General features: G+C 38.0%; 1 protein-coding gene across 1 annotated transcript in view; it reads left to right on the forward strand.

The window, feature by feature from the left end:
• Positions 1-4251: 4251 nt before the first annotated feature.
• snd1 (staphylococcal nuclease and tudor domain containing 1) overlaps positions 4252-15446 on the forward strand; it is a 167220-nt gene continuing 156025 nt past the window's right edge. Inside the window, exons 1-8 of the mRNA XM_052577497.1 lie at positions 4252-4634; positions 6979-7128; positions 8944-9064; positions 9176-9257; positions 11533-11693; positions 13331-13422; positions 13831-13989; positions 14979-15085. Coding sequence (XP_052433457.1) covers positions 4557-4634; positions 6979-7128; positions 8944-9064; positions 9176-9257; positions 11533-11693; positions 13331-13422; positions 13831-13989; positions 14979-15085 — 950 coding nt within the window. The 5' untranslated portion in view covers positions 4252-4556. The remainder of the gene's footprint in view (positions 4635-6978; positions 7129-8943; positions 9065-9175; positions 9258-11532; positions 11694-13330; positions 13423-13830; positions 13990-14978; positions 15086-15446) is intronic.

Genomic DNA, 15446 nt, shown 5'->3' on the forward strand with positions numbered 1-15446 from the left:
CAGTAAAAGTCTAACTTTAGCAATTAGGGGTTGAAAATCTTTGGAAGCACTGTAATTATCAATTGCCAACCTTCGTTTCCCAGATCAGAATTTGCGCCGCACATCCCAACGTGCACCTGGCTGGGGGCCATGCAAAACAAATCATCAAAATTACATTTTAGTAAACATTTAATGTATTAAATTATCCTGAAATCGAATGCGAGAAAAAACACTCTTCAAAACGAGTAAGTTAAAAGCCCTCTTACAGCGGAGATGGTCTTATTCTTCTTGAAGGAGATGCGTCCCTGCGTCTGGCTCCCACTCAATGCCCCCTCGCGTGACTTCTTGTATTTAACACAGTGCCCTTATCAAGATGACGTACTGTCCACACAGGAAGAAAGTAAATACAGACTCTCGATGGTGACTGCTCACCACCAGTGATCACAAGGTTTGGTACACGTTTTTTTTTTTTTTTTTTTTTTTTTTTTTTGATGTTTAGAGTCAGACTCCAAGTTAGTCATAACGCTTTTGTGTCGCACTGTGTGATCGAATTTGCACGGGTGAAAACCATCAGTCATTTCAATTTGGACTGGATTTCGCAACAAGAGAAGGAACCAAAGTAACCAAAACAACGTGATGTTCGTGCGTTCTCAATTTCATGTTGCATGTAGTTATTAGTATGAAAAGTGTTTTAGGTAGGCTGTGGGAGTGACACTGGGGTTCAAAACAGATTACGATCCCCAAAATAGGTCCTAGCTTTACATTTAATTCAGCACACGTTAAAAATTTTCTCAGAAGTTCCATTAAATTAAAACAGTAGCCCTCTAAAATGTCACTATCTCATTCACACACTGTGTGCACCAACTGGACGGGTGCAGTGGTTTCCTAGACTTCCACAGGTCCCATGCATGCGCATATAGGCTAAAAGAGGCAAAAAAAAAAACATTTAGCCTAGTGTAGCCGATTTTTATTTTTTCAGCTAGCTAAACCACACTTGCATCATAAATACTTGATGGGTTTAAATAATCGCTATTGCTGAGCGAACAGAGAGCGAGCAGTAAGTGTGGAGTGTCCCATTTCAGCACCACTCAGCGCTGAACAGGTCCCATGATGTTCTGAATGAAAGTGAATGGAGTGCTCGCCCACATATGAAAGCAGTCAGCTTCCAAAGGATAATTCTAAAATGTTAAACTCATTCATGAGCATACAATCTCGATTTTACTTCTGTGATTCTCAAACGACTGGAGCTTGAGGCTCTCCCGGAGGTCACGTGACAGGCGCATCTTTCACCCTTCCACGCGACAAACGTAGGCTACATGTTAATCAGATTTAGTTCTTTTAAAGCAAACATTTGAAAACCTGCTCCAAAGACGACTGCCATATGGTAAAGTGCTTTTGATAAATCATAAATCCATCATGGAGCCCCTTTTATTACATTTTCTTTCAAGCATGAACAAATAGAGTCAGAGGAGCAAATGTGAACCAATTGTGGTTTTATTTATAAAAATCGAGAGTTGAAAACCCTCCCAGATGTCCCTTGTCTGGCCAGCAGATAAAATGTGTTGTAAACGTTTCAAAGGAAATATTTGGAGAGCAAATATTAGCGAGAGAGTATCCACACAAGCCTCATCTTTGGGCCTGCTCAATGACTAATTGGGCATCATTAGGTAAATCCACACAGATCGAAGATTGTGAAAATAAGGTTGGTTTTTAAAATGCCATATGGTGCAAATTACATATTAACCACCTCTTACAGCATAATAATATCTGTAGGACTGGACGGTCCGCATATAAACTCGACGACCGGTTTGAACGCCAACATCTCCTTGCCAACGGGATCAAAAGACAAATAACATATTTATTTATTACTTTAAAGAGCTTTGCGTTATTTTTTTGTTAATTTTATTAAAATACATTAGTTAAAGTAACGAGTTAATGTTTTAAAAATTAGATAAAAATGATAAAATCCTCTCTCTGCGCAAGTTTGTTTGGCACTTTGGGAATGTTTACAATTTGAATCTTTAAATCAAAACGATCGTGATATATACACTGATCTTGTACCATCAGATATCAAGAAAGCAATCCAAATTTTTATTTTTTTCCATGCTGTGCTGTGAATTCTGACACTAAAATCTGATGTTGCTCCCGCGTAAATGTGCACTTGGAGCTCTCCAAACGCGCACACGTGTTATGCACTATTCAAACAGCCATTCAGATACTGGTTTGCAGCTTTAAATTAGAAAGAACACGAAAACTTATTGTTGACACCGACTTTAAATCATGGAAATCTCCTTTTTTAGTTCTCACAGTTCGCACCAAAGCTCATGTTTTTTTTTCTTTTACAAATAAGAAAGTGCACTTTTGTGCCTGTGCAAGATTGCTGATAAAGATTTCCTCCCCAAATCTGTAAGTGAATTACATAATTGTTCAAAAACTTGCGCCATACCATATCCAAAGCTCTTGGTAACCCATGTATCCAGCATTGTAAGAGTAATTTATGCGACAGCTGGGAACAGTCCAGAAATAATCATTTAACTTCTTACACAGCCTCCCTTTGTATGCCAATGTTCCAATATGATATAAAGTAAGAAAATCATGCTTGTTTATTATTATTTTTATTATTATTATTTTATTTTGCAGGCTTATGTGAAGAGAATGATGTGTTTAGTTATTGTGTGCGCCTTAATTGATCCGAGTACTTTAATGGACAATGTTTCAGTAGTTCTCTAATAACATAAAGAGATGCGGCCTGTTCCTTTATCAATCAAGTAAATATACAATCAAAAGGGTGAATTATAATTGTACGGTTGCGGGCGTGAGTAAATAAATGTCCAATATGACTTCCAGTTCATTCATATAATATGAAATCTCTTTTATTAATTTTAGATTAAAAGAATGCCTTCTGTCAGGCCATATTGTAAAATAAACTAAGATCATTATTTCAGGGCACCATTTTTCCGTCAGAAGGATTTCCCCAGTGCATCTGGCTACTTTTTTTAAATTTTTTTTACATGGCCTAAATTCTGGATTATCATAAGAAAAAAGGGCGATGTCAACCAAGTTTTACGCATGCGCTTTATTGTAAGCATATAGATCGGTACGCGTAATACTTTACTAAATCAAAGATACACGTAATAATTTTTCAAATGGCGTCATCTAGTGGTCAGTAAGCACCTCCGCAAATTATTGTCTGCCTCTACAAATGTTCTATTAGGCCGGTGTAGGTTCTTTTCTTCAATATCGAGCCATGAATGTTAGTCATGATGCGTATACAATTATGAAACCCACCGAACTAGCAGCTAATTAAAGAACGTAAATGGTAAAGTGCTTTCAGTCTCGGTATCACCGACGCATCCAACAAGTTATTACATAATTTATAATCATGCAGCTTGTACATTATTGCTTGAATTTAGAAAAAAGAAAAGAAAAATAGAATTTCAATATGAAAATTACAATGATTGAATGCAACACTTAAATGTCTCAACGACTCAATAATAATAATAATGATGATGATGATGATGATAATAATAATAATAATAATAATAATAATAATAATAATAATAATAATAATAATAATAATACATTATCGGGAGACCCGTAAATTAAATGACACACATTAAATTACACATTATATTCATGCATTTTTGACATTCTTTATGGATTGAAAATAGTGTCTGTCGTGATCTTTTTTAATTTAATAATTTCAATTTACAAACTCAAGTGGGTACTATCTCTGTGTACCCTGTCTCATGACGGTTCTTTACGTGCGCTCTCAGATAGATAGATAGATAGATAGATAGATAGATAGATAGATAGATAGATAGATAGATAGATAGATAGATAGATAGATAGATAGACAGACAATTAAATTATAAAATGAAAAGCAATACAGCAAAAATAAATAAAGGGGGGGGGGGGGGGAATAATTTAATAAAATTAAACTTATTTATTTATTTTTCAATTTAATTTTATTTAACTTCTGCTGGTTTGGACCTAATCCTCTATCTTTAGTGTGCATAATGCTTATTCAAAGTCTGCACCAGGCAGTATAAAGAAAATATGTATGAATGAAGTAATAGCCAAGTCAGAAAAAATAATAATAATTTAAATTCATTAAAATTATTAAACATTTTAAGTGGGAGTGTTGTGAATAAGTGCACACTTTTTTCAAATCTGGGCTGACGTGTCGCACCTCCCCTCTAAACGGATGTCATCACTCTCGCACTCTGACGTCACAACCAGACGTTGAGGACCACAATGGAAATAAGTCCTGGACTTTATTGTGTTTTTATCCTCGATTGCATCTGATGCCTTTTTGTTTTTATGTTTACTGTAAGGCTTTCTCGATATAATTAAATAAATCAAATCAAATCAAAAACCAAATCGCCCCATTCAGCTTCACGAGTGTGACGCGGTGACCGAGGAAGTGCAACATTCCGACGTGTACCTCCTCACGCTGTGCTTCCGGTCTCTCTTCTCCTCCTCGGCTCACAGCAGAGGCGTCTCGTAGGACTCTCCCGGCTCGTGTACCTCTCTCTCTTCCCTCCCTAACGGAATACTCCTCTAGCCCAGCGGACATGGCATCTGCAGCAGCGGCACAGGTTCAGTCCAGCCCAGCCTCAGCTCCACAGCTGCAGAGGGGAATAGTGAAGATGGTAGGAGAGCACACGGGACACAAATGTGTGGGTTTGGGGGTGCTGGTTAACTCACTAGTTCTCATGGGGGAAGAAGTGATTGCAAAGACTTCAAAAGTTCTTTATTTTTTTATTTTCCAGGCATGCATTATGCATCTTATTGCTCCTCGTTTAGTTCTTTTGACTTCTGGCTTGTCTCCGTTGTTTTCATGAGCAGCAGAGATTGAGAGAAGTTGAGCGCTCTTCAGCTGTGATCCAGATGGCCAGTTATGCAACCTTTGTAGTCAACGTTTCCCTAAACTTTTGACATCTTTCATTTGCTGTTGTAAATGCTGCCTAACATTATTATAAACCAGTCGCTAAATCTAAATATTTTGCAGCTGCAAATCAATATTTGTAAAGAGGCACATTTTTCATAACAAACTCTGATAGTTTGTTAAGCACCCTCTTCTGTCAAAGCTGAGCTTTTAAAACGCTTCTAGAGATTGTTCAGCACTGATTTAAACTAGAAAGCCAGCGCGAATCCCATACTTGCGGGTTTAATTTGCGGTTAAGTGTTGCGGGATGTCAATTCTATCTAATGACTCGAAACTTTTGAATCGGTTCACCAGAAGATTCATTCTGGGATGCTGTCAGGTCGCGGCGCGTGAGTGTTTTTGTGCGTTACTAGAGCGTTTATTGAATCATTCACTTGCTCACTTGATTCGATTTAAGCCTTGCAAAGTGTTTTTCCAAATGACAACAAATCAGATCTGCCCCACGCCCCATCCTGCTAAGCTTAACATGTATTGCTTGTGCTCAAAAGTCATTTTTACACATTCATAGCTTTCAGTTCCTATGTTGGGATTTAAATGCGAGAATATGGGCCCTCGCCGTGGATAAGAGCGAATTAATAACTTAAACATTTGTTCAAAAACACCTCTATTCACTTACTTATCAAGCGAGAACTGTCCATGGAGAAACCCAGTAACGCGAGAGAGCCTGGAAGTAAGTTAACCTCTAACGTTACATGAAAACAAACCTGGACAGGCTTTATTATTAGATTTACATTTTTTACATCTTCATGTGTTAATGTTATAGCCTTTCCTTGTGAGGATGACACGCTCAATTAATGTATCCTGGACTGGTCCTCCAAAAATACTAACCCTGTTACTACGTTAAAACCATGCTAACTTATTATTAGCCAAAACAATAAAATGATTTAACAGAGTTACCTTAGGATTTTGAATTCTTATGTTGATTTTATAGATACAATTCATAATAATTATAGTTTATTGATTCAGTTGAATACGTTACGTTAATATAATCAGTTCCATGGGATAATATAGCGCCTTAATACATTTAAACTTGATTAAAGTGGTTGGCATGGTAAGTTATTGTAAATGATATGTCATGACCTGTCTTTGTATAGCTTTGACTTTGCCTAAACATGAAATTATCCTTTTTAAAACGAACAAAGTGCTTTCCAGTCTTGCTCAACTCCTTGTTAAATTAAAGCGTGTTGGATTTGGGAAATTCATGAACAATTTCCGCCCCAGACTGTGATGACGGAGACCGGTGTATTCTTCCATACAGTCAGTGATTAAGCAGGCCCTCTGCTCTCAGCGCCTTTCTAAAGGTAATAATGAACTGAACCCTTCACTGTTTGACCCCCACTTTCTTGCTTTATTAGATATTTAATACATTTAAATAAACCCCAGATGAACACTCGGTTACGCAATCAAAACACAGATGATAATTAGGGTTTGTGTTATATGGCTTTGTGTTTGAATCAAATGCGAGCAGGACAATAACTTCATCTGATGCAGCAGATATTTCCAAGCAGGACAGAGCGGACCTTTGTTCAAAAATTAGACTTAAGACTAAAACAATGGACACCGAATATGACATCTAATTGGATAAGCCACTTTTAGATCTGCAAAAACTGATTCTTAAGGCAAAAAGCACACAGGATGAGGCTTGTAAGCATTATTGCTGTAAACACCTCAAACATCTCAGAGAACAATCACTGATTCAAATGCTAATGTGAATACACACATAATCGGCAAGCTCTCCCCTGAGTATTTGAAGTTGTTTTTGTTTAGGAAGCTGAGGTGTCATGCTGTGATTAACAGAGTTGTGATTGTTTCAGTGATGGTATCTTTGGTAAGTGGGTGTAATAGATGTTCAACTGTTGGCCAAACACAAACAAGCAGGTCCTAAAGGAATTGTGGCCTCGATCAGATACCTCAGGCATTCAGTTGCGGACTGATTGTTTGTGTCATGCATCGCCGATGCCAGTGCAGTTACAGCTCTCATCATTATTGACATGACTGGAATGATAAACTATTTATGAAACCTTATATAAGAACTCTTTTCTTTGCAGGTCTTGTCTGGTTGTGCGGTCATTGTTAGGGGTCAGCCGCGAGGAGGACCCCCTCCAGAACGGCAGATCAACTTGAGTAACATCCGAGCAGGAGCTCTCGCACGTCGCGCAGTTCAAGGTCAACCAGATACCAAGGACACACCAGATGAGGTAAACATCAGCCCTCCTCAGGGCTGCTCTGGCCCCTTGATTTACTTTTCTTTTCTAAACATGTTGATTCATAGTCTTTTTTTTACGCAGTGAATTTTCTGTTGATCATGCTAACTTATTTAGTTTTTTTTGTATGTGTGAAAAATCTGAATATTGCAGAAAAATTATAAAATTATATTTATTATAGTTGCAAATAAAGCAACATTTCTGTCCACTGTGATCGACAGCAAAAAAAATAAAATAAAAAAATAAATAAAAATCACACCTTCCTGGGAAACTGATGTAAAGTGGTCACGGTCTTATTTGTGCAATGTGTTCATAAAGCATTAAAACAGAAACAATATAAAAAGTCCTTGAACATGGGAAGCAACATAAATTTATTATTCTTTAGGGCAATATTTTTTTTTTGTATTATTTAGGGCAATATAAAGAACTTTTACTTAAGTGGGAGTAAAGCAGTCGCAAATGCAACAGTTAGAGGCTAAAAATAAGTTTAGCACTGATATATTTTGACTTACTTATGCTGGAACACACTGAGTGTGTGAGAGTTTGACTCTTTTGTCTTAACGGCACACCGTTCTCATTGATAGCAATGGATGTGCAGTGTGTTTGATGCACCGTAACTCTAGTGTGTAGCGCCCTACTCACCGTTGTTTGGGTGAGAGCGCTCTGTGTTTCTATCCGACAGGCAAAGAGAGAGTGAGCGAGTGAGAGAGACTTACAAACCATGCAGAATTTACACGTAAATGGTATTCTTTGCTGTATTTTCCTGTCAAATGATTGAGTTCATTCAGAGTTTTTCAGCCTTCAAGCAAAAGCCACTGCCTGTTCCTTTGGTATTCGGTGGAACTAATGCGCAAACACATATTACCATCCACATTTGATTTGTGCAAGTGAGCGAACACAGTCCTTGCGATTTAATATTCATAATCACAGCAACTCATCAGACCTGATCTAGTCTGGCCAATAAAAATTACAAGCCAATAGTGATTTTATTGGCATTGTGTGCATGGAGGGTTGCAGTATTACTTTTTACTCTGTTTTTCATCAAATAAGGGCAGCTTTCGTGAGCATAAGAGACTAAAAACATTTTTAAGGAGTCTTACAGACCCCAAACTTTGGAAAAAAAATGTATGTGAACGTATCCTTGAAGATATATTCCAACTCAGCCCAGTGTATGTGTTTATATTTGTATTTCTGCCAAACATATTAATTGACATCCTTAAGTTTGCGTAAAAAAATTTAGACAAGCTCACTTAATAACAGTGTTGTAGTGCATATTTTGGGAACCCACTATATAATGACTATAAACATTAAGAATAAGTTTAACGCTTAATTCAGTATTATTTCCTATTATCAGTAACGTTGAATTGTGCTGTTTGATCTACGGTGGATTCAGTAATGTGAGTTGTATATTTACAGTAATGCATGAACTGGTAAAACGCATACCTTGAATGCATTGTTAGTCTCTTTGAATAATAGAGAAACTCCCATCTGCCAAATGCATAAAAAAAATGAATAAAGAGGTTTTTGGACCATAAGCCATATAAGTCTATGCGTTCCGCTTCATGCTGTCTCTAAAATCACAGTTTTGCTCCGCGTCTTGTGACCTTTTTCCTTAAGTAAAGCCATTATATTTTTACACCTTGAATTCTACACCTCATTAACTCCAGAATGTTTTTGTTTGAACATTTCCAATCTCACCTGAGTGAATAGAGACTCTTTTTAGTTGCTAAATCACATCCTCCGATGCTGAATGGCTGTAAATAGCTGTGTGTGTGTGTGATTTATTTTCTTTTTTTTTTTTTTTTGCAGCCTTGGGCTTTCCAGGCACGAGAGTTTTTACGTAAGAAGGTAATCGGCAAAGAAGTCTGCTTCACCGTGGAGAATAAAACCCCTCAGGGCAGGGAATATGGCATGGTCTACCTGGGAAAAGGTGAGCGTTGTTTATATTCACAAAACAAGAATCTCACTGCAACAGTGCTGATCTGAAATGTGTGTGTTTATTTTAGCATTGTTATAGTAACCCCTTATGATCTCTCCAAAGACACCTCAGGAGAAAATATCGCTGAGTCCCTGGTGACCGAAGGTCTTGCCACAGTTCGTAGAGAAGGCATCAGAGGAAACAAGTAAGAACTCTGTGTGTTTCCATTCCTCATGCATCAAACGACTCGTGTCAGTATGGTTCTTGCACCTATTGTAAAAGCCACAATGCTGGCTATGTATTCCCATTGGCTGAGATCATTTGTGTTGTCACAAATTGGTGTTATTTTAAAAACACAAGATTTGTCCTGCAGGGGGCAGTGTTTGCCTTTAATGAAGCTTAGACACTCTAGTCTAGGGCTTTAGCTGACATTATTGCTTTACATATTTCTATATTTTGATCTCTCACTCTCTCTTCTGGACATATCTGCTCATTACACATCCGGTCTATCCGCCCTTTCCCTCTGGCTAGAAGCGATGTAATATTGTCCTAAGCTTTTGAGACTTAATGATGCGAATGCGGGCCGCTCTGTTAAATGGCCCTGAACAATTGCCAGTGGAATAGGTTTGCTTTAGGCTCATTTTCACCACAGGAGATGGTGATGTTAGACCCACTGTTTTCTCCACAGCCCCTGAACAGCCTTCTCATTAGCCAGGCCTGCTGTGGCCCATCACAGCCCACTGGATCGACTATTATAATCTCCAAAGGGGTCGTGTTTAAACCTGGGCCGCACTTTGCCCACCAGCCCTCATTTAGGCACAGCCGAGCAAGGAAGGATGCCCACTCCTCTCTCCCTGACACGCTCTGGTTCCCTCTTTTGAAAAGTTGAAGGAAAACAAAACTTTACTAGACAAAGACAACTTAAGATGGCTGATGAGATTTGGCAGCCCCTTATTTCCTACAGTAAAAATGTATGAATGCTTAGTGATTTGGAGCTTTGGGCTTGTCATGTCATAGCCTGAAGGTGACTTTTCTTTGACATTTGCTTTACCAGCCTTGGTTGTTACTAAATGAGTGAGTTTTTAAACAATGACAATGACAATGAACCCAGATGGCTGGTTTGAATATTGTGAGCTTTGTGTTTGTGTCCATTAGACATGGCAGTGTCCTAGTCTCCCATGAGCCACCCACAGTTGGTTTACTGACCATCTGATGAATATTGCTTGTAAAACTGGAAATTTACACAAGGGTACAATGAGATTTCACAACTGTAATGCAATTTGTGGCAATTGATGTCTGTAGGTTTTTATCAGTCCAGCTGAAAACGAAATATAATTTGAAAGGAATTCGAATTTCTTCAAGTAGGAAGCTAGTACACTAGAAACTCCCATGCGTTTTCCACTGTTTATGATGGTTTCTGTACAGCCCCCCACTGAGATTGACACATGTATATGTTATTAATTTCAAACTTAGCGTGAAATCAAAGAAAACAAAAACAAAGATAACTGATTATTTACTATGTAAACAATATTAAAACAACACTGTTCCTGTCAGTTTGTGTCCAGAATGCATTGCTGACCAGACTTTAAGTGATGTCAAAGGTCCGGATTTGTGAAAAGGTTTGTTTTTAGCTAAAGATCCAAGTTCTTTCCAATGTGTGCATATTGCAGAATGATGGCATTGAGTGTCCAGTGTTCACATTTCATGTTTGTAGTTTTTCAGCAAAGGACAAATGCATTTAAATAATCTCAATATGGAGATACTCCAAATAGGAATTCAGAATGCGTGCTCGTTCAGTGTAGATCTGATCTAAAAAGAACTTTGAGTCTTGTGTTTTCATCTAGTTTCAGTGGGGAAATTAAATTATCATTGTATGCATGTTAATATTCAATCTCTGCCATCGAACCATCAAAACTCCCGTAATTCATAATTAAATCCTATAATTAATTTGTTGTCCAAGCCAAGACATTAAAGGAAGGGCTGATACATAATTGACAGACTTGCCGGTCAAACTTGGTCTTTAATTAATAGACTTTCACCACCCAAATTTTCCCCCACTTAATAAAAAAAAAGTTTTCATTGTAGATTCTGATTCATCTCTCTCTGGTTCATTCTGTCTGGCTGTCTCGCCTCTTTAAGTCTGTTCATTATTAAGCCCAGTGCTACTTAAACTGATAGAGTCCGACTTTTTAATTCCCCTTAAAGATAATGATGGCTTTTAGAACAACAGAGGAATTAATTGAAGCATGTGTTGGCTCTTGATAATGAACAAACTCATTTGAAGAGCTCATCAAGGCCTCAGAAAAAGAGGCTGCCGTACATGAGAGACCTCAACATCTGCTGCTCAGTGCATTGAAGTCCAGAGAGGAAAGAAAAGCAGTCTAGAAAAGATCTTGTCGTCTTAGTTTAGCTCTCAGAACTCTTGTGGTAAACTCTGTGGTTTGTAACTTGATATTTACTGGACTCTCTGGATGTTTCAGTCCTGAGCAGGCCAGACTGTGTGATTTGGAGGACCAAGCCAAGGCTGCTAAAAAGGGTTTGTGGTCGGAGGGTGGAGGTGCACACACCATTCGAGATTTGAAGTATACCATCGAGAACCCCCGCAACTTTGTGGACTCCCTCCACCAGAAACCAGTCAACGGTAAGATGTGTGACGCACGTTTGTAGATCACATGTTGTACTCTTGAGGCCCAGTACCAATGCTGGTGCGAACATCACTAGTGTTCAAGATCAAGTCCAAATGTCATATTCATGTATGCAGATACATGGAAAGGAAAGCAGTACATTGACTAAATTAGAGTCTCTCTGAATCTCTGTCTGTCTGTTTATCTGACTGTCTGTCATCAGTGGTTAAAATTTCATTTATGTATAAAATTGTGCTGTATAGGTTTTATTTTTGTTCTAAACAAATAATCTACAAAAAAGCACAATCATTAGTTTCATTACAACTAAAAAGATTTTGTGAATTTGATAATTGGAGATATTAAACTTAAATGATGTAATATTTGAAAATATCAAGAATATATTAAGTCACACCGGAAGTACTGGTGCCATATTTAGGGACCACAATACCATAAAGACTTGTTTTCTTTTTACCCAGAACACTTTAAAATTACTGCATGCATTTTCTTCAGACAAAAGCTGAAATAATGCACAATAAAACACTAGTGCAATGTCTCACTTTTCTTCCAGAAGCACTTTTTTTCTCCCTCTCTTCACAGCTCTGCACACAGCTCATTTCTTCTATTTAAAATGAATACTAACCCTGATGAGAGTTAACCTCTATCAGAGGGCTAGCCAGCTCACTGCAAACGTACAACTGAGTCATTAAATGCTATAGAAAAGTGCCCAGTTTTCCCCTCTTCGCTAACAAGCTTATTAGATGCTAATCAGAAGTCAAAGTTGTGGCATTGCTCGTAATATTAAATTTAAACACACTTGGCCACATGACCCTTACCAGCGTGGGCTGTGATTCACCTTCTTAGCAAATTATTTCACGTCTCTTGCTGTGCAGTAATGCCGAGTGATTTTTTTGAAACATGCCAATTTGTTGTTTTGTTCAAAAGTGAGTACCATGCAGAGCTGGAGAGGCCTGTTTACATACTGGCAGCTACCCACATGCTGTGACACCACGTCAACTTTCTGTGAAGTGGGCTGACAATTTGAATCGGAAAAAACAAAGTTAGAATCAAACTAACATGCTGAATTGTCTTAGTTTAAAATATTACAATAATTGCAGAGAGAGTTCATAGTGCTGTATACATCATTCCTTCACTGGTATTGTTGTAATTTTTTTTTAAACCCTAAACTATGGTGTTTAATTTTGTACACTACCATTCAAAAGTTTGGGGTCGGTGAGATTTGGATGCATTAAACTGATCAAAAGTGAGAGGAAAGACCTTTTATGGTGTGAAAAGATTTCTAATTTGAATAAATGGAGTTCTTTTGGACTTCAGAGAGTTCTCTAAAATTGAAAATAAAATGCTTTTTTGAGCACCAAATCAGCATATTGGGATGATTTCTGGAACGATCATATGACACCGATCGCTGATGCTGAAAATCCAGCTTTTCCATCATAGAAAAATACATTTGAAAATGTATTAAAAATAGAAATGTTACTTTATATTTTATTACTGTTTTTACTGTACTTTAGATAAAATAAATTTTGCTCTGCTGAGCAAAATATACTCTCTTTTTAAAGTGTTACTGACATCTTTTTGAATGGTACTGTAATTTTAATTGTGTGAAACAGATGCTGTTTCTCATATACCCACACAGCCATTATTGAACATGTGCGTGATGGCTGCATAGTACGGGCGCTGCTTCTGCCCGACTACTATCTGGTGACAGTCATGCTGTCTGGAGTCAAGGTGAGTTTCAGTCCTTCTCTGTGTAATGCTATGATTAAAAGAAACCCCATTTCTTTCAGCAGAACCCTTGAGACCGATATTTCTCAGTTTCTCATTAGTTCATTTCTATGTATCTCTTGAGGGGTAGCCTTGAGAGATTCCCTCTAGGTTTTCTTAGACCAGACCTGTTCCATGAATTCAGTAGACCATCTTACTGCGTAATCTGACTAATCATGAAAAAATGAACTCCATAACTGTGCTAAATTAAGTGTGTTGGAGTTTTCACTCAGTGAATTATCAGGAAAGGGTTTACATTCTTTGTAAAGGATTATTGTGATTTGTTTTCTGGGGTTTGTTTCTTAGTATTTCCCAGTAGATTTCAGAAAATGTATATTTCCTGTAATGTTTATGGAAATTCTGCATCTCCAGTGCCCTACGTTTAAACGGGAGGCAGATGGCAGCGAGACCCCCGAGCCTTTTTCAGCAGAGGCCAAGTTCTTCACAGAGTCCAGACTTCTTCAGAGAGACGTGCAGATCATTTTGGAGTCCTGTCCCAACCAGGTCATTCTGGGGACCATCTTGCACCCGGTATGAAGCCAGATCATCCCCGATCAGCTTTCTGTTTCATCTCTAATAACTGCAGTTGAACAAGAGTGTAAACCCTGTGAGTTCCTCCTAGTTCAGATTTAGGCTAGAGCAATATAGTCTCGATCCAAAATCTCGCATGAGATGGACTTTCTCCGTTGGAAAAAACCTGTAAAGTAAGTACAGTCAGTCACATTGAGTAAGATAGCTTGAAGTTTGTCTATTGCTTAATATTTTTCGAACAATACCAGATAGAAATAAATCATCACTATCATTGCTAATCAAGTTTTCATCAAGCATATAGCGTTTTTAACATGCATGCCACAATGACATAGACTAAATACCTAAGGAAAAGGGAAGCATACCATGTTTGTTACCACAACAGCAATAATGCCCATTTTTAAGTGAACATTGTTACCTCAAACAGTTTTTCGAGACAAGTAAATGGTTAGGAAGAAACTTTAGGACAAAGTAAAAATTGTTTAAAGATCAAAGGTTTTATTTAAAGTAAACAGCAAGCCAATACGAAGCATTCAAATAAACTTTCAAAAAGCTGAAAGACTGAAACACTGGCACTTTTGGCATCCTCAGTGTTTATAATTCATTAAAAACCATGGCTGTAATCATTAATACATGGTGTGGCAATGTGGGAGGATCTACAGGACCAGACTTTAATATATTATACACATGTTTGTTGTAAAGGCCCTTCAATGCCAAAAATTCATTCACTGCGAAAGCGCTTGTGTAAAGCCTCCTAGCGTCATAGTTCTTGGGAATCAGAGTGTCAGACATAATCCGTGTCACACAATGTGTGAGGATGTTTTGCTCATGAACAGTAGTATCCACATTCACCTTAGTGTCTCTTTCTGTTGAGAAAGCCAGCAAAGCTTCACATTGTCAGGTTTCCTCCCCTTCTCTTTCTCTTTTCTCAGTTTCTTATGAATTTCTTCACTAACATGATATCCTTGTGTTTGTTTGTGTGGTCATTACAGAATGGGAACATCACAGAGTTGCTGTTGAAGGAGGGCTTTGCTCGTTGTGTGGACTGGTCCATGGCTGTTTACACGCAGGGTGCTGAGAAACTCAGAGCGGCAGAACGGTCAGTGCTTGTCAGTCGGACAGTTGTCAGCCCTAGTTCACTGTTCATTTCAAATAAGCCTGACATTTGGGCTGTTGGATCAGACTGAGCAGCTTGATAAATGCTTAAGAATTTTCGCAGGTTGCTCTTATTTCATGTTTCGGCACAATAGTTTAAGCAAATGTGGCAACTTATCACACAAGAACATTCAAGAACATGATGCCCACCTGCTGGATTACTGAAGCATTAGACACAATCATAATGAAAAATGATAGGAGCACACAAGGTTGTGTCTTTAATCCAATTAAGTGAATATGTGGCTGTCCTTTTTTGCTGTGCTTCATTTTGGTCAAATGTCTTATCTCTCTCTCCCAAACCCTGC

Source organism: Carassius gibelio, chromosome A4 (genome assembly GCF_023724105.1).
Source record: "Carassius gibelio isolate Cgi1373 ecotype wild population from Czech Republic chromosome A4, carGib1.2-hapl.c, whole genome shotgun sequence".
NCBI classification, from domain to species: domain Eukaryota; kingdom Metazoa; phylum Chordata; class Actinopteri; order Cypriniformes; family Cyprinidae; genus Carassius; species Carassius gibelio.